General features: G+C 33.1%; 1 protein-coding gene across 2 annotated transcripts; it reads left to right on the top strand.

Annotated features, from left to right (window-relative positions):
• The first annotated feature begins 573 nt into the window (after positions 1 to 573).
• On the top strand, positions 574 to 25027 carry LOC123700061 (carboxypeptidase D). Of its 2 annotated transcripts, none has more exons than XM_045647174.1 (22): positions 574 to 1194; positions 4387 to 4625; positions 5242 to 5411; positions 5756 to 5952; positions 6376 to 6488; positions 6797 to 6891; positions 10258 to 10416; positions 11440 to 11634; positions 12095 to 12180; positions 12707 to 12907; positions 13174 to 13259; positions 14229 to 14385; positions 14621 to 14787; positions 15385 to 15495; positions 18344 to 18500; positions 18787 to 19453; positions 19869 to 20041; positions 20783 to 20918; positions 21578 to 21777; positions 23637 to 23736; positions 24220 to 24357; positions 24906 to 25027. In XM_045647174.1, exons 1-22 carry the CDS (start codon positions 748 to 750, stop codon positions 24995 to 24997), a joined length of 4086 nt encoding a protein of 1361 aa, XP_045503130.1. In that variant the 5' UTR covers positions 574 to 747; the 3' UTR covers positions 24998 to 25027. The 2 variants fall into 2 exon arrangements, with proteins under 2 accessions (XP_045503130.1, XP_045503129.1); XM_045647173.1 differs by having other exon boundaries at positions 10210 to 10416.
• Positions 25028 to 25324: the final 297 nt, after the last annotated feature.

Below are 25324 nucleotides of genomic sequence, written 5' to 3'. Positions count from 1 at the left end.
AACAAACGTACACAGTACATGCACTAAAATCTAACTTACTTTTTTACGCTTGATTTCATCAGGAGTAATTTAAAAAAAAGTAATACAATATTCACTGTTGTTACAAAATTAAAACTGATCATTTGTTTTTATTTCGACGACTACCGTCTTATATTTGATACTACCGACATTCATGTCATAAAGTGCGTGGGAAAAAGTAAATGAATGCAAGAAATTATCGAAATATACAAAAAATAATCTATTTGAGCGTCGATTAAGAATGACATGCATAAAAAATCTTATCAGATATTGAAAATCACACTTTATTTTCTTCGTATGTAAACTGTTATTGCTAAAAATATTATATGCTTCTATTTCTACGTTTGTTTAATGCTCTAAGATTTCTACAGAACCGATAAACAACGCAACCAAAAATAAATAAAAACCTGTGATAAAAACAAACACACAATTTTAATGATTTTTTACAATGGCAATCTCATACCTTTAATCAAAATGTCATCTACCTATTAGTCAACCTGACGTCACGTCATGAGTCATATTCAATGTCACGTCAGCCACAGAGCAAGACGTCAGCTGCGAGTCGATCGCGACGGGCGTGAATAAACTTTCATTGCTTTATTACGGAACACAATAATTCTGTTGTGCATTCGTGTACAATGTGCGCCTGGATAAGAGAGTCAAGTGTTTATATCTTGTAACTTGTGTAATTTTCGTTTGCAATCAAACATTCCGTTGTATAAACACAAAATGGGTGCGAAACACAAGTTCATGTTTTTATTATTTACTTTTCTCATAAGTGAATGTGTGCCTAGATCTATAGAGGATGAGGATGAGCCGTTCTTAACGAATCCTAAATACACGAAATACGAAGAAATGGTAAAGCTGTTTGATAAGTTAGAAACCGCATATCCGGAATTAGTAAAAGTTTACTCGATTGGAAAGTCTGTTGAAGGACGCCGACTTCTAGTTATACAGATTAGTGAGAGTATACACAAGATTCATCCAGAGCGGCCCTCGTTCAAGTATGTCGCGAATATGCATGGAGACGAGTCCGTGGGTCGAGAGCTGGTTATTTACTTGGCTCAGTACTTGTTGCTCAATTATGGCAAAGATGATAGAATAACGAAACTTGTTAACAGTACGGATATTCATTTGATGCCGACACTGAATCCTGATGGATTTGAAGCCAGCAAAGTAAGTTAATAGCTTATAAATGTTATACAACTAGTAGGATCCAATCATTAAAGCTACAATTAATTAATTAATTTACAGGAAAAATTAAGTCGACCAGTCATGTAACTGTACAGAATATATTATTTAAAAAATTCAGTTCCCACTTGCTAAAACTAACTTGAAAAATGTATTATTAAATAATTATTTTGCTACATTGCCACTACATAGTATAAAACAAAGTCGCTTTCGCTGTCCCTATGTCCGTTTGTATGCTTAAATCTTTAAAACTACGCAACGGATTTTGATGCTGTTTTTTTTAATAGATATAGTGATTCAACAGGAAGGTTTTAGTATATAATTTATTAGGTTTTAGACAAAGCGGGTGAAGCCGCGGGTGGTAAGCTAGTATATTATATAACAAACAAAATCTCACTCCATTATTGTAACTATCATGCTTACTCCACTTTTAATATGTAAAGTTAGACCATATATTAATTTTTTGTCAAAAAATAAATCAAAATCAATGTATTAATAGTATTTAGAAGAGAAGAGATCAGAAAAATTTATTACATATAATCTCTTTTAATCTATGTCAAAAAGTAGGTTATCAGTACCTTCAGAAATGAAATACCTTTCTAATACAGATACTTACTCCCTAGATAAAAATACAGATAAAAGGTATATCAATATAAGATTTTTTTGCATTTTTCACTGTTATTTTTTTTTTATTGTTTTCATGTCATACCTTAGATATATTTTTTAAATAATCTTTTTAATTTCAGAAAAGAAAGTTTTTTTAGATACATAACTATACTATTTATAATTGAACTCAAGAATGGTTGTTTATGATTTTCAGGTGACTTTTATTGAAAACCTGTTTTTAATTATATGCTAGGAAAATTACATAGTGTTGGCTAGATTATAATGTATCAAAATGTAGGTATGAACTAACTATATATTTGTATAATATGTAAACACTGCAAATATCAACAAGACCTCTTGTTGATTGCCTGCAATTTCTTATCAAGGACCTTTGACTACTGGCCTTTAATAAATATAGTGTTGTTATTTATGTTTATTATGATAAAAGTAATAATAATTCTATACTAGTAAAATATGAGCAAAGTAATATACAGTAAAATCCTTTTATTATGAAATGAATGAAAAAAATGAAAAAACATTTATGTATACACACATTATAAATAGTTACACAATAAAAAGACACGACGGTCGACTAAACTAGGTACTAGACCTGTGCTATAGTCGATCGACGCTTTCCACTCCTTAAGACATAATGCCAGCATTATAGCGTGTGTAAAAGTTTGTGTGTGTGTGTGTGTTTGTGTGTTAGTGTGTGTGTTTGTGTGTGTGGTTGTGTTTATTATGACTCCGGTTATATTGACCAACCGCTTATTATGACATAATACACAGCAAAGTTTGGTTTTCATATAAAATTCTTAATAGAAGTCGCATAAAATGACTTTGTTTATAGTGACATATTGTTTATTGTGACCAATTTTTAATGAATTGTCCGGTTATACTGACCGAAATGAATTCTAAAATGTTCAACACTAATTTCTGTTTGGGAAAATTGTGATATCCGACAACACTTTTTTTTTGTTTGTTTTGGGTCTCAATATGTAGGCATCTCTTTTTTGTTTCTCTGTATTAAATTTATTTTATATATTTATTATTATAAACGGATACCACTGTAATCATAAAAAAACCAATTTGAGTACATTTAAATTAATAAAATGAGGACAAATACAAAATAGTCTCTCTTACATGAGAACAGGAAGTTTGTTAATTTATTCAAATGTATAAGAAAGTTTTCAAATTCTACAAATAAATATGTTATCTGTGTCAATATGAGTTTCTATGTTGTTTGTTTTTTGCAGTTGATGAAATAAAATAAAAAGATCACCCTTTTTATTTAGACCTTCTACATTACCTATGCTTTATTAAAAAAATAAGATCATATTTCATTTCAAATTTATAAAAAAATAACTTCCAAACACACAAAACAAATCTTAAAACATATTGCAGATTATTATAGTTCAAACAAACTTAAACATTACATATTTGTAACTGTGTTAACTTGCAAATATTTACTACAAAAATTGTTTTCGTAATGACTCATACATTTGTTTATAGCTCCAAATCTCAGTCATATGATATTTAAGATATATGACGTAAGAAATTAATTATTTGTATGTAATAACAAAAATGTGTCAACAAGATCAGGGATTATCAAAGATTGTAGGTAATTCCCCAAGTAATTTTATTTGTTTATATATTAGATAATGTAGCATAATTTTTGTTCATTTGTTTCCTTCAAATTGTGACAACTTGTCTATGTTACGTACTTTTGCTTTAGTGAAATAATAAAAAAAATATATTTATAAATATGTAATCACTAGTTTCTCGCTCGCTTGATATCCCCGGGTCAAAAATTTTTTGTTATTTTACATAAATGTATAGATTTATTTTCCTTATCCATGCGGAAAATTGGTTCAGCCGTTTTCACTGATGTAACTAACATGACTCTTTTTTATTATTTGCACATTAACACTTGATTTCATTTCACTCATGGATATTCTGTATACATTCAACCAATTTGTTAACCGCGAAGGAAGTGGTCTGACTAAATATAGAATGCTAGTAAGAAATTAAATAAAACTAATTAGGTATAGGGTACTCTAGTGTGGTATATTTCTTTATTTTTGATAACAATTCTATTACCTACATGCTACATTATAATTACTGTAAAGTTAAATGAACTCGCAAAATAACGAAAAACAATGGGTCTTATCACATATAACTAGCCATGAAAATTGTATAGTTTACTAGTACAAGTTCATTGTGTTATTTCTATATGTTAAAAATGTATACGTACATATGACGTAAATGTTTTATTATAATGTCTGCTTGAACCAGATTTTAAACAAATATTTCAGAGTTTGTCAAACTTTTGCATAAGCATCGGAAACAATCATGGAATGGCTACTAACTATAATAATTTTAATTGTTATTATTTTTGATGTTCTATTTTCGAAGTCATCGCAATACCGTCACGTCGTGGAGTAAGGCGACGATCTTAGAAACGTACCAAAGAAGTTTCACTTCTGACACGTGTGCTCGGCACACACGCTCTTTTTTTATAAGTTGAAAGTATTGTTCTATTTTACTTAAATCAAATATCCCCACTTTCAGGAAGGTTCCTGCGAATCTCCCAATGATTACAAAGGCAGGAACAACGCGAACGGCATTGACCTGAACCGCGACTTCCCAGACCAGTACGATAAGAACAAATCGAATGATGAGGAGTACCTGTTCTGGGGCAGGCAGCCGGAGACTGCGGCCATGATGCGGTGGCTCATGGAGAAACAGTTCACGCTGTCGGCTAATTTACATGGTGGAGCTGTGGTGGCCAGCTATCCTTATGATTCTAGGTATGGTAATAAGATGTGTGTTTTTCTTATGAATGGAATGAATTATTCTATTAATATTGAAAATTGTTACATTAGTCAGGAAAACGCCAAGCAAGGGGCTATTGAGGATTTTTTTTATATAAAGTAGTTGTAGGGGGTTTCAAGTGGTTTATCACTGTTTTTTAAACACAACCATTATTATAAAAATTTAAACAGAGAAACAAGATATGATTCATTTAGATTATTATTTATTTAGCAACAGGCTTGTAGGATTAAATCATGTATTTTTATACATTACTTTCATACCTTTCACTCGCTACAATAAACACAAAAAACAGTTCTAATAACTTTAGAATGACTGCAACTAATCGGCTTTCAATTTTTGCCTCAATTCATTTTCTATTTTCACACTCATTTATCTTCTTATATACCTATAAACCCTTAATATATATATAAATGAATCGCAAAATGTTTTGGTAAGCGCATAACTCGAGAACGGCTGAACCGATTTCGATAATTCTTTTTTTATTATATTCCTTGAAGTACGAGGATGGTTCTTATGTAGAGAAATCGTAAACATGTACCACGGGCGAAGCCGGGGCGGACCGCTAGTATAACAATAACTTTTTTTTTTCAGTTTGGACCAAGACTGTTGCGTCGAGAATCGTGCGCCCGATGACGTAATTTTCAAACACTTGGCGAGCGTATACGCATCTAAACACGAAGATATGAAAGGGGGAAGTGCGTGCAAGCCGGAACATTTTAATAACGGTCTGACTAATGGGGCTTATTGGTACTCGGTTAAAGGTAAGTTTTTAGAAAAAAAAGTGAAAAAAATGTTTTTTGGATAAAAAAATATAGTGAACTATCATATGGACATGGCTATCCACGTGAACTTGATTAAATATAATGTTTGGAAATTAAAAGATGTGAGTTATGAAAACACATTATTTGTTGCTTATTTTCATAATAATGTATGTACTTATTTAAAACTGTCTTAAACTCATAGCTAATAATAACGAAGTCAATAATAATTATAAAATTATATCTATGCCTCTCATAGTAAATCAAGTATATCAAGTAACAATATAAATAATGATTCTGTGTCAAAAAGCACAATTTTATTTCAACTATAATATGTAAATTTCCAGGCGGCATGCAAGACTTCAACTACCTCCATTCGAACTGTTTCGAAGTGACCTTCGAGCTTAGCTGCTGCAAATATCCCTTTGCCAAGGAACTGCCAAGGTTTTGGAGGGTTAATAGAGAACCTCTGCTAGCATTCATGGAGCAAACCCAGATGGGGGTTAGGGGCTTCGTGCTGGATGAAGGAGGAAACCCTGTTAAGGTAAAGTGTGCTTTATTACTATGGAGTTAAGATCGAAAATTAGTTCGAAGTGTGAGTAGATATGATACTATTGATGATTTGTATATCTTCCTCAATGTTAAAGTACACTTATGTGTTTGCAAGAGAACTCATCATTATTGATATTGAGGAATTTTATGATAAGCAACTAAGAGCTCTATAGTTATAAATTTATAAAGAAGAGAAAAAATTCGATCACGAAGCGGGACTCGAACCCGCATCCTTTCGCGCCATTCCGGGGCGGATGCCTAACCAACTCAGCCACTCGTGACCCGCCAGAGCAATCGAATTCATTATATTCTTTCAGTTTTATGTGTCTATAGTTGTTAAATTATTATTCAACGAGTAAAATGTAGAAATTATAAACCATATAAAGTAAGTTATCATGTTAAAATTTATTTTCAGAATGCACAAATAAAAGTGGACGGGATCAGTCATACTGTAAGAACTACCAAATATGGAGCGTACTGGCGACTGTTAATGCCGGGAGAATATAATATCACAACTATTGCTGCTGGGTAAGTATATACTGTTAATTACCGTTATATATTCAAGTATTGTTTCTAATTTTACGCACTTTGAATAAATCAATTAATATCTGCCTATATTTTTTTATTTTATTTTTATCTCAAATTATTTGAGGAAAAAAATCTTTCAAATTGCTGAATCAATTTTGTTGAATGTTTTGTTCTTGTTTCTATCTTTATTTTGCTCAAACTGAACCATTTTTTTTCAATGAATTGTTTGAAACCACATTACTGCCAATTGAATTGAAAATACATATTATTCTAACTCGTTTATTTAATGTACCCTATTTATATTCCAGGTACTCGACCCCCCCACCAATAACGATAAAAGTGACCGACACACCGACACTCCTGAACCTGACGGTACACCGACACCCACGCACGCTGACCGACGGTAAGTCGCTCCGTTACCATGACAACGCGGCGGTCACGCTCACGCACTGCTGGCTGCTGCTGCACCTGCTGTTCGTGCTGATTGTACAAGCGTAGTGGGTGTATAGACATTTTGGGAGGGGTGATTTTTGAGGGTAGATGGAAATTTTGGTAAAACAAGTGAAATATAGGTTCTTTAATACTCATAGAAGTATTGTGGGAGGCGGTGGTTGAAAAGATATTTTGGGAGGGTTAATTTTGATGTGGGATGTTTGAGGGTAGTTGCATATTTGGTGAAAAAAAAAATGGTTGTTTGTAAAGTAGGTTTACGATCGATATGTTAACGTGACAACGTCTTATGATGAGATGAGACGGGAGATCGGTCCGTCTCTCTCTCGTTATACCTGCGATCGCGCTCGTGAGGTTTTGGTGTGACACAAGTTTCTGAACATGTCACCCGACTAAAACGATTTTAAAGACGTTATCACGTCAATAAGCGATTAATACTGATCGTTGGTGAAAAATCATGATTGGTTGTTTTTCCTAGTGGTTGAAATGTATTGTCGAGTTACCGATATCCCTGCCCGACGGTAAGTCGCTCCGTTACCATGACAACGCGGCGGTCACACTCACGCACTGCTGGCTGCTGCTGTGCTGATTGTACAGGCTTAGTGGGTACGGTTGTATAGACATTTAGGGAGGATTCATTTTGATGTGTGTTTTTTGAGGGTAGTTGGAAACAGGTCAGTTTAAATTTAAATAGTGTGGGCTAATTATGATGTGTGATTTTTTGAAGATTAAACAATCGTGTTGAATGCTGGTTTGATGTTTGGATTAATTGGGGGTAGTTAGAAATTTGCGACAAAATGTTGATAACAAGAGGGTAGTTAAACCTTTCAAAGGAAACATGTGGATTGGTGTTTTTTATGTAGGTGTAATGTAAGTGTGAGGTTGTTGGCTACAAATTTTCCTTTGCATAATTCCTAATACTATCATAGCTGTTCGATCAATATAATAAGTAGGAGTGATAGACGAATATTGACTTTATGTCTGGTGTGTTTGGGTTGAGTGTCGACTGTCGTTTGATATCGAAGTGTATTTTAAAGTGTAAAAGGGGCTCGGATGTTACTAACACAAATAAATTATAATAGCTATAAGCTTCTTTAAAAGACTTACTAACGTACACCGACGCATTCGCGTGCGGTAGCGAATCTCTGCGAAACTACTGCGTAGCGAAATATCTGCAGAACGTTAGTAAACAGCAATGTTTTCGCAACTTTTTCGCAATGCGTCTGTGTAATGGCCATTTCGCAGTTCCTTGCGAAACAATACTGACAAGGACGCAACTATTTCATCTATCTATGTGCTAGAGTGAGTCATATCATATGCGAAAACCTGCCATACTACTGACAGATTTTTCGTTGTTTCGCTGCCGCTCGCGAATGCGTCGGTGTACTAACGGCGTTACTATTTAAAGGAATTGGGGTATAATATTATGTTGTCAACCATTGCTTACTAACTACATTATTTCACAATTTTTTTGAGGGTAAAAATAATTGGCTCAAATTTTCTAATTATTGTGAAAACAATAATATGTTAATACTTAATTTTATGAAAAATATTGGAATATATATTGCTCAATATATATAAGTATAAATTGAATGTTTTAATAAAAAAAATGTGAATTTAAGGGAATATTTTGTTATATTATTTATTATTTAAAATATTGTGACTCTTATTTAATTATTATTAGTGAAAACAATTAACTTGTACTTCCTATATTTGCTTATAAAAGTAGCAAAATTTTATGAAAAAGCAAGTATTTTTAATGAAATAATTTGTTTATAGCAAAATTTTCTTCATTTAAGAATAAATAATAGAATTTCAGCGAAGAAAATAGACAAATAACGCATAAAAGGTTAATAATATTATTATGTGGATATACTACATAAGGTATAATTTGCTTTGGTGTGGGTAGACATACAAATATATAAATTACTAGCTTTTCACCCGCGGCATCGGCCGCGCAGTCAAAGAAAAACCCGCATAGTTCCCGTTCCTGTGGGATTTCCGGGATAAAACCTATCCTATGTCCTTTCTCGGGTATAAAAATATCTCTATACCAAATTTCATGCAAATGGGTTCAGTAGTTACGGCGTGATTAAGTAACAGACAGACAGACAGAGTTACTTTCGCATTTATAATATTAGTATGGATTATTGGTAAACTATAGAAATAATTAGATTATAGTATTCGGCCACAATTCGGCATAGAATTCTTATCCATATTATCTTATTATAATATAGGATAAAGAAAATATATGTCTGTAGATTTGTTACGGTAATTAAAATTAATAATAAAAGTGAATCAAATTTTATATTATGTTATTTAATTATTGATATTATTGTGGTTGTGTATTTTTTGTATAAAAATTGGCTCTTTATTTTAAGCGATACATGAATTTGGTGATGGTCACATTAAAATTGCATTTAATTCATTAAAATAAATAATTATATGAACTAATCCCAAGTATTTTTGTTTATTTACAATTTTTATTAAATATAAATACTTGGGAATAATTGAACATAAGATTGCATATAATTTGAATTTTGAATTTGAATTTGAATTTGAATTTGCTATGTGTAAAATGTTCACCCCAATTATTCCTTCTGGTTTTCTTTTGTGGTGTTGGTTTTTATCTGTCCTGTAGATGTAATGTATTTTTTTGTTGTTCGTACAAAAATCCTTTTTTTTTCTGTAAGCCTCTTGTAACCTCTGTTGATTTGCCTTTTCTGTTTATTTGTGTCCTTTTTTTACCCTACTTTATGTAAATAGGAATAAACGCAGTTTCATAAACGATAGACATTTTAGAAAAAATTTGTAACCATCGTAAACACATAAAATCTAGTCAATGTATAAATATAAAACAAGAAAGAACAGGTTATAATAAAAACGAACAAAATTAGCGCTGTCCCTCTCTTGTTCTTATTAATAAACAATGACAGACAAGGACAGGTGTTTGGAATAACTCACATGCACTATTTATTCCTAAGTATTGTATATATAAACTTCTAAAACTGTAAAAAACTGCCATTGTATTAATAATGTAAATATTTTATCAATATACACAATTACGTAATACGTGTAGTTTTCTTTCACTTCCTTGTTAACTAACATAAAAATTTCTTATCAAATTCTTAACTAAAACAACTTGAAGTTAACTTTCCTAAAACTTCTCTCACACTGATATCTATCCTTGTAAGTACACCGCATTTGATAAAAAAATAAAATTAAAATAACGTTCGAAAAGCATTCGAAAAAATAAATGGCAAATCCTCAGAGGTTAAAAGAAAGGCGCGTCACACAATCGACGGTCTCTCTTCGCCAGACTTCGTTCATCACAACTACGAGAAGATGGTGCAATTCCTGAAGGATCTCAATGAAAAGTACCCGGATATAACCAGGCTGACAAGTATAGGGAAGTCTGTGGAAGGGCGAGATTTATATGTCCTGGAGGTGACGGAAAATCCTGGAAAACATATACCCGGTGCGTTATTATTTAAACTTGTATTTTGTGGAAGATTTGTATGTAAAGAATAGACTCAAGAACTACTCTATCGATTTTAATACTTCTTTTGCTACATCTGTTCGAGCAACATAGGCTATTTTTTGATATCTAAGGTCAACACGGCGAAGCTTGGGCTCTAATAGAATTAAGATACTTGTTAAAACTGCTACAATAACTTATTAGGGTGTATTCAGAAAGAAAGCTTGAAACTTATAAGCGCTTATCGGCGCTTGTCAATGCTGGTTCGTTCTACACAAAGGAAGCAGGTTGAAGCAGACCAAGACAAATTTTATATGGCAGCGACCAGCGCTTGTTGAAGCTTGTCGGAACTTGTCGGCGCCGATCAGCGCTTATAGGCGCATGTTCATATATTTTCCTGCGCAGGTTACCAGCGCTGACAAGCGCCGATAAGCGCTTATAAGCGCTTATAAGTTTCAAGCTTTCTTTCTGAATACGCCCTAATGATCTAAAATATAAGTGTTGAGATACATATTCAATCTGTGGCTATTTTTGCATGCTACCGAAAACAAAGATACAAGGTAAGCTTTAGAAATAATTTTAATGCACTGAATAAATAAACGTAGTGGATAGATTCGTATTATTATAGAAGTAGTATTTATCTGATACCTATTGTCGGGTAATTTTGAAATTTTAATAAAACTAGTGCCCGCGGCTGCATTCGCTTGGTCAAAGAAAACTAAGATTTATGATAGGTGTCGCATTTTTAAAATAGCACCATCTAACGGAATTAATAAATTTCGGAGTGATTCAAAGGCTCGTCATAAAACATCATGTAAAAATTAGCCTATGTCACTCTCTAGCCTCCTAGCTATCTCCAAACTCAAACAACATCATAACATTGCTCTGTTGCGACTTGAAAAGCAAACTTTTAAACGTACTTTCTCATTTATAATATTAGTAAAAGAAACATTCATGACATATTTATCTACATACAGCTTTTCATAGCCGCATCTTAAACTAACCTTATTCACAACATTCCAGGCAAACCCGAATTCAAATACGTAGCAAATATGCATGGTAACGAAGTAGTAGGTCGTGAAATGCTACTCCTATTGGCCAAGTACCTCTGCCAGCAATATGTGAACAAAGATGACAGGGTTCAGAAGATTTTAAACTCTACCAGGATTCATATAATGCCATCCATGAACCCTGATGGATACGAACATTCGAGGATTAGTAAGTTTTCTTATTGTATAAACTATAAATTATCCTGATACTTATCAAAGTTTTTGGATACCCCATGTATAGAAGATATTAAAGCAATTTAGAATGCTTACATTGAAGTAAAACATCAAACTGTAGGTCCTCTTTTTATAAACTAAAACTGAAATAAATTGTCGAGCTATAAAAAAAAGAAGTCCCATGTCCCTTAGTGGGGTAAGGGGCAGATGCAATATACATCTATTTCACTGATCGATTTTCTTTAGGGACAAGTAGGTGATCAGCCTTCTGTGTCCTGCCAGACCGAGACATTTTTTTCTTTGTCTCCACCGGGAATCGAACCCCTCGCTGCTACGCTCACGCGTCAACCACTGTGCCAAGGAGGCGGTCAAAGCTATAATGTACCGTTTAACCAAAAATATTTTTAATTTATATTATACAAGTTTATATTGAAACAAATAAATTATACTTATAGAAGACTACGGTAGCACACACGGACGGAACAACGGTCACGATGTTGATTTGAACAGAAACTTCCCCGATCAGTTTGGAATGACTCAAGTAAGTACACTAAAATTCAATGAGTAACTATGTTTATTGTACCAGCTTGGATCTATGTTGACTAATGTAATAAAAGATGTTATAGATCTGAATTTTTTAAATGTGCGTATGATTCTCATAGGAAAAAATTTCTAAAGTACGTTGTATTACAGATTTAGCTTGTCAAAAGCTATCAAATATCATTAATAAACATTAAATTGTAATACAGTGCAATAAACGATTTTACTAATAATTCTATTATAACGACGTATTTCAAGTAATACAGTTAATCATAATCATTATTTTTCGCATATTTACGTGAAGTTGAATGCACATCAAAATTGTTACTATACTAATATTATAAACCTGAAGAAATTGTTTGAACGCGCTAATCTCAGAAACTCCGGTCAGAAAAGGTCCGATTATATAAATTCTTTCGGTGTTAGATAGCCTATTTATCGAGGAAGGTTATAGGCTGTATATCATCACGCTAAGACCAACAGGAGCTAAGCAAAACAGGTAGTCACTAATAATTACCATATTTCAGGAGAACAAGATACAAGAGCCAGAAACGTTAGCGGTAATGAACTGGTCCCTAACCATACCGTTTGTACTGTCAGCCAATCTGCATGGCGGTTCTTTAGTTGCCAATTACCCGTATGATGGGAATGCGCTGAACCAGGATGGGATCAAGAATCTCACCCCGGATAATGATGTCTTCGTTCATTTGGCGCATGTTTATTCTGATGTGAGTTACTTTGAATTTATATATTGTTAACAAAACGAACTATAATATTAAATTCATGTTTTTTTTGCACAAATGTTTGAAGATTTTTGTTTTATGTAACTATTTCAATTATTTACTAATGTCAAAAACTATAGTTTTTTGGTCCATGCTAATGTATGATATGTCACTGAAAAAAGTCTAAATATAGTGAGTACTGAGTATGTATTAAATAGTTTTTAACATGTTTATATGTTTTAATGATGATGATGATGTTGATATTTTAATAGACTCATCACAAAATGCATCTCGGCCAACCGTGCTCTAGAGCGAGCCTCGAAAGATTCCCCGAAGGAATTGTAAATGGTGCTGAATGGTAAGAATAGTACATTTAATATTGCAAAATAGGTAAATAGTAAATTAGTATGTTGCTTGTTAACAATTTCCAAAGAGAATAAACGAGGATACCTTAAAGTAAACAGGTTAAGTTTCAATTTCTCAAATAAAGTTGCAAATTAACGGTCTTACTAATAAAAAGGTAAACAATGGATAAATTTCTACCATATTCTACCACAGCTGTGTCCTGCTCTTGCTCACATGAAACGTCAATCATAAAAACAAGACAGGTTATTGCAATAACTTATCCGTTGTAAAGCGAATGGGTAACATTTTATAAGTAAGACCGTTAATATATTCTCTGCACTTTTCTAGAAATAAAGTATTCGCCAATTTTTCAAAATATACTTAATAATGATAAAGCCTTTTATTCAGATCAAACTTAAGTCTACATCCTACTAATATTATAAATGCGAAAGTTTGTATGGGTGTATGGATGTTTGTTACTCTTTCACGTAAAAACTACTGAACCGATTACAATGAAATTTAGCACTCATATAGAGGGTAACTTAAATATTATAGGACATTATTACACAAATCGACCTAGTCCCACAGTAAGCTCAATTAAGGCTTGTGTTGTGGGTACTAGGCGACGATAAATATAATATTTAATAAATACATATATAGATAATAACACCCAGACCCAAGAACAAATAATTGAGTTCATCACACAAATATTTGCCCTGACCGGGGATCGAACCCGGGACCGTCGGCTCAGTAGGCAGTTACTTTACCACTGCGCCAACCGCGTCGTCAAATCGTGAACTTGGATTAACACATAGGATAGTTTTTATCCCGGAAATCCCACGCGAACGGGAACTATGCGGGTTTTCCTTTGCAAAAGCGGGCGAAGCCGCGGGCGGAAATCTAGTATTCAAATATTGTTAGTTAATAATAATTTATTTATAGAAAAACACACTTAACAGTTAAACCTATTCATATTCCCCAGGTATGTTCTATCAGGTGGTATGCAAGATTGGAACTATCTCCACACAAATGACATGGAAATAACTTTAGAACTCGGCTGTTACAAGTTCCCGCCTGCAAGCGATTTACCGTCTTACTGGGAAGATAATAAGGACGCACTTTTGGCGTTCATTGAACAGGTATGGTTGGATAAATGAGGGTAAATTTAGAAATTAAATAGTTCAATAAAGTAAAATGGTAGGATATTTTGATGACTTAACGACGTTTTTAATAAGTTTTGAAGACTCTTTATTCCACATACATAATGTTTGCCTAAACAGCCTCTTTGCCAGTTAATTATTTTACTGAATTTACGTATCCCTGTAAATTTTATTTAATTAAATCGTGTTTTAAACCCGTTAAAAATACTTTCAGGTGCACCACGGAGTCCACGGCTTCGTCCACAGTCACATTGGTCACAGACTGGCCAACGTGACCATCAGCGTGGCCGGCATAAACCACAACGTGAAGACTGCCAAAGATGGCGACTATTGGCGGTTGCTGGTGCCCGGCATGTATAACATCACCGCGAGTAAAGACGGGTGAGTGGGCTAGTTGGTTAGTGAGTGAGTTAGTTGGTTAGTGAGTGAGTTAGTTAGTTGCTTAGTGAGTGAGTGAGTTAGTTAGTGACTTTATGCGTGGCCGGTATAAACAACAACGTGAAGACTGCCAAAGATGACGGGCTGTTACTGTGAATAAATGGACATGAAATGTCTATTTCTTTGATCACACATTAAATTGAGTATTAGCTATGGAACAAGCACATTCTTTGCTGATATAATAATGAAGACAAATTATCGAATATAATAATTAACACAAAATATATGCATGATTAATATTCAATATCAGTAACTTCCAATTATAAATTTATAAAGAATAGAAAAAATTCGATCACGAGGCGGGACTCGAACCCGCATCCTTCGCGAGGATCCTGAGTTGGTGAGGCATCCGCCCCGGAATGGCGCGAAGGATGCGGGTTCGAGTCCCGCCTCGTGATCGAATTTTTTCTATTCTTTATAAATTTATATTTATAAAGCATTTGAATGCCATAAAACCAAAAATATAAATTCAACTTCCAATTAAATTAAATCCTTATTTTTCTAGAGATTACAAATTAATCATTTTCATATATTCCACAGATACGAAAACATAACAGAACAAGTGACAGTCCCGGCGAACGGTTCTGTCAGTCTCAACTTCACACTAATGCCAGACGACCCGCAGCATTGGTCATCCGCGTACGACTTCCGGTGAGTGCAGAACGGGTGTGTGACTTGAAAATATCAATCTACATTTGAAAAACACAAATTAAAGATTGATTTGTTGTTAAATTATTCTTAATTTAAATGTGAAATTGAATATTCATAAATTGAATTTGGAGAACATTTCGTTAAATTAATAAAAGCTAGAAGAGGTTTGCTCGATTATAGAATTTTGAGTATGATTAAAAAAAGTTGGTTATTGACGTTTAGTTCGTTTTAAATAAAAACTTTATTAAAATCAGTATTTAAATGTTAACATTAATGTGTAGAGTTTCATAAAATAAATACTTTTATTTTCTCTAATATTATTATTATGTAATATAAATATTTTCAAGTCACAAAGATTAATTGGCATTTCACTTACGGACCTGGTTATATTCTTAAGTCTTCTATATTCAATCTATATCAAGCTAATGTCTATGTTATACCCGTCTTAAAAACTATATACATTTTAAGAATGATATTTAGGAATTACATATGCCATTTGACCAAAATATAACATGTTAAACGCGTAAAATATATTACAAGTAGTAGATAGGTTGTTTAATGATGTTATTTTCATCCTTACTTTCTATGTCATAAGGTTCAATTTTACTTGTGTTAATTCTTGTATATTTCTATTTTGCATGCATAGAGCCTAATGAATTCGGCTAGTGTTTAGATCATACATGGACCATTTATTTAGAACTTTAGTCATCTATGTAGACTGCTCAAGTAATTTGATCTCTTACGATTTTATTAATTACCCCCTAGTGTCTTATTAACAAAATATTTTCGATACTTTTGCAAAATATTGTGATTTAAATTAAGAAGTCCTTGTCTTTTTTGTTGTTCACATTAAAACAAAGTTGTTAATACTAATAATAATTAACATGAGCGCTTTTAAATAAACCAGTTTTTAAACATAATAACTGTTATAAATTAACAATATTATCTGGCATATGTATTCCTATTTAGGCTGGTTTCAGAGCTGTCAGTGCGTACCGTCGGTCCTGACGATACGCATCAACAATTGTATGACTATGACACTAATGCGCATGACAATACGCGTGCGTATGGTCGGTCTAGCTATGAACGGTTTTATGAATTTCCGTACATATGACAAGCGCGACTGACGTACGCACTGATGGTCGGTCAAGCTCTGCAACCAGCCTTAAATCTTCAATTTCTATCCGCTTTTTGGTGTTGGTTAAACAACTCATATATTAATGGTGAAGGGTTTAATTTCTACATACTATGCTTTATATTATTATTTTTTGTAACAAAATATAAACAGATAGAAAACGAAGGTTGTTATCATGGTTATAGACAAATGAAAATGGCGCGAAATATACCATAGACAGTTTTTAATATAATTATGCTTTAATTGTATTCGTGTATTACTATATTGTCTGTGTTGAAGCTAAATTTCTTACTTAATTTATATTTTTTATTGTATTTTTAATTAAATTTAAAATTAAAAACGTATTCCGTCCCTTTTCGACTGAATCGATCTCATAATTGGCATGCTATTTGTGTTAATATTTTGTAATTAATATTGGTTGTGATCTCTGTTATTTCTATATTATATTTTATCTGTTATTTTCTTATAATAAATGTTTATTGCAATCATTTGTGTTGTGATTATCTTTCGCTAACTGTTTGCATGTACTAACTATTAACCCTGCTATCGTTCTTTCTTTATCGAGTATGAAGATTCGTTTTCCTTTCAAGGAAAATTATATATTGACATAAGTTTAAACTGACAAAAGTGTATATAGTGTAGTATCCATAGAAGCGACCAAATTTTGAAATAACTTTCGCTATTAGTTCAGGATACATCGCCCATTTTTGCAAGTGACTACTATCAAGCTAATTTTCCGTTTGTAGCTTTATTTTGATGAGACGCCCAATAATTTCGTGTACGAAAGTCTCGATTGTGGTAGCTAACAGAGATAATAAGGATAAAAATTTTTGATTTGATGGTTCTCAAATATTTATCACTAACTGAATTTTTTTTTGTTCAATCTCAAGATAATTACCTAAATTATTCGAAAAAATATTTGTCCTACAAAATCTATGGTTGGTTCAAAGAGTCCCCCTTTCCAAAGTGTATCGATAACGAGGTCATCATAAATGATTACTAACAAGCAGATTTTTTTGTTTTCACTTAGTTAATGTTTATATAATTCAACAGACATATTGTCCTACAAATTGCGTAATAAATATTTGAGAACCCTCAAATAAAAAAAAATTATCCTTGTTATCTCTGTTAGCTACCACAATCGAGAGTTTCGTACACGAAATTATTCGGTGTCTCATCAAAATAAAGCTACAAACGGAAAATCAGCTTAATAGTAGTCACTTGCAAAAATGGGCGATGTATCCTGAACTATATACAAATACCAAAATCATATGCCCAAAGGTAAAACGAATTATTATGCTAAATAGGCCCAAAAATAAGGGTTATAAGATAATGAGCTGATTCTTCTATAATGGACATATTCATTACACATTTTCATTAATTTTTTTTTTAATATTTTTCATATGGCTTAATCGTAATATACAAATGTGGAAAAAGGATTATATCTATTGGTATTATTGAGTAGTAACATTCATCTTAAAGTTTTCATTATCTAAAAATTTCAAAGTAAAATATCTCTAACATAACAAAACTTATACATATATCACTCGTACAACTCTGGTGAAAGTGAATTTCAATTTCGTTATACCATTTTCTCAAATCTAACAATCATACAAACAAGCATAACATATTCCAAATGAAAATATCACCAAAATCAAATGACCATAATACCTTTCACCACAAGTTACCATAGACAAACCTTTCAATTCATAGAGTATTAGAGAACATAGTGAACACGCAGTACCACACGCCGCTAGAGATGTACGCGGCACTCGCTGAGTTGGAGAATAGATTCCCGGATATAGCGGAATTTCGAGCTGGTGATAGTCTAAAAACGGCTACGTTACATGAGTTGAAGATTACTGATGATGTAAGACTTTCCTTCCTTTTTTCCTTTTTTATGTGATCCTTTTTTATGTGATCTATATTCTATATTATTATAGTATTGTAATACACTTGGTCCTTCTAGAGATTTAATATACACTATACCTTAATAAGAAGTTATCCAAACAACTTCTGTTCACAAAGGTAGATTAAATTTACTTAGTTGTACAAATTTAGTCGAAATACAGTTAAGACAGTTACTATTTATGGTATCAATATTAGATATTATTTAACCATTGATCCATTTAAAATATGTGACTCACAATTTTCAGGCTGGAGCACCAGAAGAAGCGAAATTCCACATCGGAATAATTAGTAACCTCTATGGTTCTCAGCCGCTAGGTCAAGAAATGCTCCTAAACTTCGCCCGACATCTCTCCACTGCATATCAAATTGGGGAGCCAATTCACAGGCGGTTACTCAAAAACGCTGTATTCCACTTTATACCAAACTTAGATCCCCTTTACGAAAAAGTCCTGAAATCCTTCGACGGAACAGAAAAGTGTGACGTGGAAGTATTGGAAGAAGAATTTGGTGACAGTGTCTACAATTACCTTACTAAGAAGGATCCCAATCCACTATCGAATTACACAAGAGAGAAGGCGTTCATCAGTCTCCTGCAAAGCGAGAAGTTCGATTTAGTTCTAGAACTTTCCTCTGGGACGGAGGATGTCGCTTTTCCAGAATATTCCAAGAATATAAACGAGAAATTCGCTCAGAAGTATAGAGATAATAGGGCATTTGTGGACAGATATGAATGTAAAACTAGAAATAATGTAGTTCATGGGAATTTGATAGATTTGTTGTTCGAAAGATTCAATACTCCAGTGATTTCTGTTGGGCTCAGTTGTTGTAAGATGCCGTCGAATAAGGACATCGCTTGGGTGTGGAGAGATAATTTGAGGGGCATTATGAAGTTCATCGAATCTGCTAACACAGGTAACTATTAGGTATACATTGAATTTTCCTCGCATTTCAGTACTCACAATTATTTCTTAAATTAAATAAATTGTATAAATTATTATTATTCTCATTTGGGAGGTTAGTGACCATAAGGTGAAAACCGCTGTTCTGAACAATGATTCAGTGCTCTTCCCAAACCATTGACGAAGAATTCGGAGCCATGATATCCGTCTGTCTGAGAATAAGAGGTCATTATACGGCCCCAGGTCTCCTTCTACCTTCCACATTGCCTTGCATGATTAGTAGTTGAAGTTCATATTTTTTTGGTGTTACGCATCACTTGACCGAGAAATTCGAGTTTCCTCTTCTTGACCCTTATCAATACCTTCTCTTCTTGATTAAGTGCTTCTAATGTCTTTTATTGAAGTTCTTCACAAATTGTTTCTCCAAGGTATAACGGGGTACATAAAGAACGAAGAAGGCGGTGCAATGAGGGAAGCAAGTCTCGCTATAGCGGGCACATCTCGGCAGTACCGCGTGTCGGCCAACATGGCGCTGTACCGCGCGCTGCTACCGGCCGGGGACTATCGGGTTATCGTGAGATGCCATGGGTATCATGATCAGGTGATTATTGTACACAGTGGATTTCATTTTTAATGATATCTAAGGGAAATATCAAACACGTCATACAAAGCATTTTGTAGTTTTTGTAAGTGTGTATTTATTTCAATACAGAGAAAAATAATAAAGATAACTACACGTTAAGACCAATAACAAAAAAAGGCGTGATTGCCATACATCGTCGGATATCACATAATTCTCCGAAACACTCAAAAGTGCTAGAAATCAATTCGTTCACTATAACCGAACAATTTATTAAAAATTGGTCACAATAAAATATGACATGTCACTATAAACGAAGTCATTTTATCCGCTGCGCATATATCATATAGCGCTGCTAACGCCCGAATGTGAAGACGCTCTAAGTTACAAATTTACACGTTGTACTGTGTACACGCTCCAAAATGATAATACGAAAGTCAGGTAATTGTCTGACTTGCGTGTGAGCGAGCGAGATGTTTTATGCGTGAAAGAGTGGAGCTTTTAAATGGCCGTGGTCGTTTTAAAATACATGTCTATATTTTTGATACGTTATTAGGTGAATATGCTATATATGCTAGGATATGAAATTATATTATGTCCTTAATTAATGTCATAAAGGCGTATTTGCCTTTTTTCACTAAACGGAGCGATTTTTTAAGTACATATTTATTTTGTGATTGGATATAGTTAGGGAGCTAGAGACTTCTTTTGCTTCGTAGCGTTTAAATTTAAATTTACAATTACGGTTTCAAATTCTTCTAGATGTTACAATGGCGAGTAGTGGAAGGAGTAGTTAAACAAAAGGACATTATAATGAAGCGAATAAACACTGATCCGATACCGGGACAGCTGGAGCCGATACAGTTGCAGAATGATCCCGACCAGGTGTATGTTACTGGTAAGTTTTAAGTGATTTATTGTGCATTCCAGGTTAAGAAAGAAATTTCTAACTTGAGAAAGTGAGGGTACTATGGAGGGAATGCTTATTGAATTTGGTGACCGTTAATCCATTTTGGGAACCAAAAATAATATTTGTGCGAGGTTCGCGATTTTTCTGATGTTATTTTATTTATTTTGGATCAGAATATTATATACTTTAGGGCCCTTTCAATAAAGTCAATTTTTTTTTTGGAGTTGTTTGTTTTTTTGGTGCCTCAGCTTAGAGTCTTAAAAATACTTTTGGTGACCGTCTAAATTATACCCTATTGAATATAGATCCTGGTATTAAATTATTTCGGTAAATATTAATAAATAGCCCATAAAAATACTCGATGTGTTGTTGAAGTTTCGCATATTCAATTGTTATCTGTGAGGCATGGAAAAAATCGAACTCAAACTCGAAATTTTTTATATTGTCAAATATTATGAATGAAAAATTTTGAGTGCTTGAATTTAGTCATTTTACGACCGCTTATTTGGTCAATTATAATTTTGTTACATTTTCAGTGTTGCATTATTCGCATATTTTAACTTTGTCAGTTTTTGTTCATCATTTTTACCTTCCTTCATTAAAGGTTGTCCACCTAAATACTCCAACCATTTATTTATCGTTTCCAGGTCTAGCTCTAGACCACAACAGTCTGCCCCTACCCACAGACCTGACGGTATACCCGTTAGACTCCAAACGACCTCTAACCTCCAACACTACGGATGCAAATGGTCGATTCGTGGTCACATTACCCGTGACATATATGGGACATGAGGTCAGGATTGTGGCAGATAGCGAGGGGTATATACCGACTAGTCGCCATATTAAGGTAAGATACTTGAAATATTGTTTGAAGTGAAACTTCTTTAGGCGCGTTGAGAGTAAAATTTCATGTTATGTGTAAGGCAGTGATTTTGGTATCTTTGAATCTTGCCAAAGTCGTTTCACTTCTGACAAGTGTACTCGGCACACATGGTCTTTTTTTTTCTTTATTGGTCAGTCAGTATATTTCGTAATATTAGCTTTTTACTTTTTTTTAAAGTATCTTTTATATTATCTTCTCATGATTTTTTAATGACTTGTAAATTTAAGAACAGATTGAACACATTTTAAACTTATATAAACATGTCAATTTTAAATTTACTTTTGTTAAATTTATCAGTTCAAAAAAACCTTTACTCTCGTATATTACAGCATAATTTTAGATCGGTATACAAAATTAATTTACCCTAAATCAATGATATTTTATGTATAGATACGTTATATACTCACAATATATAAAAAAAAAATGCTTCATATGCAGTGTCAGGCACACACAAATACAAGTTTCATTTTACTTAATTTATTACATTGACAGACTGTATAAGAGAGATGGCTATAATAAAATGATATAAACAAAAAAGACAAAGATAGTTTGTCACTTCCGCGCAGGTGTAAGCAAAAGTCATAAGAATTCACCAATTAAATATAAATAAACAAATAGTTGCCATGGCAATTGGCATAGACTAACGACACAGAAGGTTCAATGTTATAGATGTTTCGTTTCCTGCACACGTAAACAAATGTGACAATTTCATTTACTATTTAATTATTATTATGAAGTTGTATTAAAATGAAAAAAACTTTTTTGGAGATATAACTGTATTAAGCATTTATTACTAGCTGTGGTGTTTGTTTTCGGTCATCATCATTTCACCCGATAAACACCCACTGCTGAGCATAGTCCTCCTTATAGAACTCCATACGGACCGATCTTACGCTATTCGTTTCAAGGCAGTTCCCGGAACCCGTACAAGGTCATCACTCCAACTTGTAGGATATAATAATAGTGGTGCCTAGATGAAAAAAAGTATGAAATAAAAGAAAGGATGAAGTATAAGCCTTTTTTATCTAAAACACAAATAAAATTTATGTTCAATAGCTATTTACAGAAAAGCAAATAGCATTTTTCGTCAGTAGCGATAATCTTTTCTTTAATTTAAACGTATATTCAACATCATTTTTGCAAACAAACATTTTTGCCATCACGATTTCATTGTATATAATAAATAGATATATTTGTTAATTACATGCACTGTGTGGATTTAAATATAAAAATAATCAAGTATTTACCCAAATCGAAATTAATAAAATAACCGTTCTATTTTCAATAATCGTGTCTACATGATAATCTTTGAACACAGTGTGCGCTAGCTTTGTCACACTAGTGATTGAAGCAATGTTTTATCCCTTTCATTATTTCAATACAAGTGTCAAGCAAGTGTCATTCATTAATAATTGCAAATTGTTATTTTTGCTCTAAAATTATAATATTTTAATAAATTTACCTGTGATATGATATCCCTCTATCTTTCTTTATTTTACTATCGTAATTTGTGCACTTTCTGAACACACAAGAAGGCATTATTGATAATTTTAACGTTTATATCAGCATGTGCGTTCACTGTCACAAGTCACAATCTGACTGATTCCACTGGTCCCAATTAGGACCAATTCACGGTTTACGTTTTGGTGCGTTGGTAACGTATCTACCTCTTGTTTCTATATATAATATCATTGCCCTAAATTAATTAATCCTATTGGATTCTATGTTGTTCTACAAATATTTCCCAAGATACACATATAATATTATGTATAAGCATTGTTTATCTTCATATGAATATTTCGCTCTCTCTCTAACTAATACAGATAAGCAGCAGCGAGAACGTGACGCCAAACGTTCTGTTCAAACTGGAGCCCGATGATAAAGTACTGGGAATGCCGCGACTTGTGTTTGTTATGGTTGCAGGTGTGAAAAATTATTATTTAAAAATGTATTTTTGATAATCTGAGTATTTCTTATTAACTAAAATGTCAGTTTTAACACATGCCAAATTTTGACAAAATTATTTTTTGGAACAATGCATTTTTTCTAATATTTAGTTCAATATAGGCATCAAAAAAACTATCATACTAAAAGCGTAAAACGAAGTAGCGTTGCTGTTCAATTTTCAACCTTATCTCCAAATAAATAAAGCGCAATGGCGTTGTTATTCAATTATAATCAATCTTACCTCTAAATAAATTCCAATAATCTTGTAATTCAATTATCAACCTTAACTTAATATAAATAAATGCCTTTATATGTAAGAGGCGTTGTTACGATCAAATCGTACTGATTTATGTGATGCGTTACTGTATATTTTCATGTTTTGTTTTTCTATACAATAAATGGTAAATAAATACTCGATTTTCAACTTTACCTCTATACAAATAAGGTTTCAATTCGCAGGTATCCTGGGCGTGTTCGTAGTGACGATAGGCGCTTGGTGCTTCAGTTGTCGCGAAAGAAAGGACTCAAGACGGGAATATCTGTTCACACAACTACCGGCTGATGATAAGAGACCGCTGTGTGATGATGGAGCTTATGGTTGGTGATGAATTTTATTTATTTTCGAAACAAAAACTATGAAACATTATTTTTTCTGATATATAATCCATTTATCGAGATAGGATCTTGTTGTCTACACTAATATTATAAAGAGGAAAACTTTGTTTGTTTGTTTGATTGTAATGAATAGGCTCATAAACTACTGGACCGATTTTTAATAAAATTTGGCACAGGCAATCTTTAGACCCTAAGAAAGAACATAAGCTACCTTTTATGGTAAAATATGTACCACGGGCGAAGCCGGGCCGGACCCGGTATTCAATAAAGTTTTAATTAGAAACTCTTTGCTCAGATGTTCGTATTTATTTTTTTAATTGATGAATTAAATTAAATTAAATTGATGAACTTAAATGTGTGCGTGCGTCTGTTCGTGAGAATGTGCATATACGTGTGTGTGTGTGTGTGTGTGTGTGTGTGTGTGTGTGTGTGAATATCCTCTTTTACTACATTTACACATAGTGTACCTTTATCTCAATACAATAATGGGCTTAAATGTGAGTAATAATTATTATACAATTTATCAACAGATATTATTCGGAAGCCGTATTATGATGAAGAGGATCTTCCACCGTCAGAAACGGACTCGGAAGATGAAGTTGTGCTATTGGAGAAAGAGTAAATGGTTCTAGAATATTCTATAAAAAGTACTAATGATCACAAGTTTCGTAATATTTTTTCAATGGTGTTATAAGTAAAAAGGTTTAGATAGGTTACCAAAACAACATTCGCTTTAACAAAGGCACATTCGATTCGACGTCAAAGTGAGAAGGCATGATTCAACTATGGTGGGCGAAAAAGAGACAGCTGAAGTCAATTCTGGCTTATTAGATACTAGTTTCCCGCCCGCGGCTTCGCCCGCTTTGTCTAAAACCTAATAAATTATATACTAAAACCTTCCTCTCGAATCACTCTATCTATTAAAAAAACCGCATCAAAATCCATTGCG

Source organism: Colias croceus, chromosome 19 (genome assembly GCF_905220415.1).
Source record: "Colias croceus chromosome 19, ilColCroc2.1".
Lineage (NCBI taxonomy): Eukaryota > Metazoa > Arthropoda > Insecta > Lepidoptera > Pieridae > Colias > Colias croceus.
This window is presented reverse-complemented; position numbering and strand designations above follow the sequence as displayed.

Coding starts and splice junctions, on each gene's coding strand:
- LOC123700061 (XM_045647173.1), top strand. CDS start 748: ATGGGTGCGAAACACAAGTTCATGTTTTTATTATTTACTTTTCTCATA. Junction 5,953..6,375: donor AAGGAGGAAACCCTGTTAAG/GTAAAGTGTGCT, acceptor ATTTATTTTCAG/AATGCACAAATAAAAGTGGA. Junction 11,635..12,094: donor ATACGAACATTCGAGGATTA/GTAAGTTTTCTT, acceptor TTATACTTATAG/AAGACTACGGTAGCACACAC.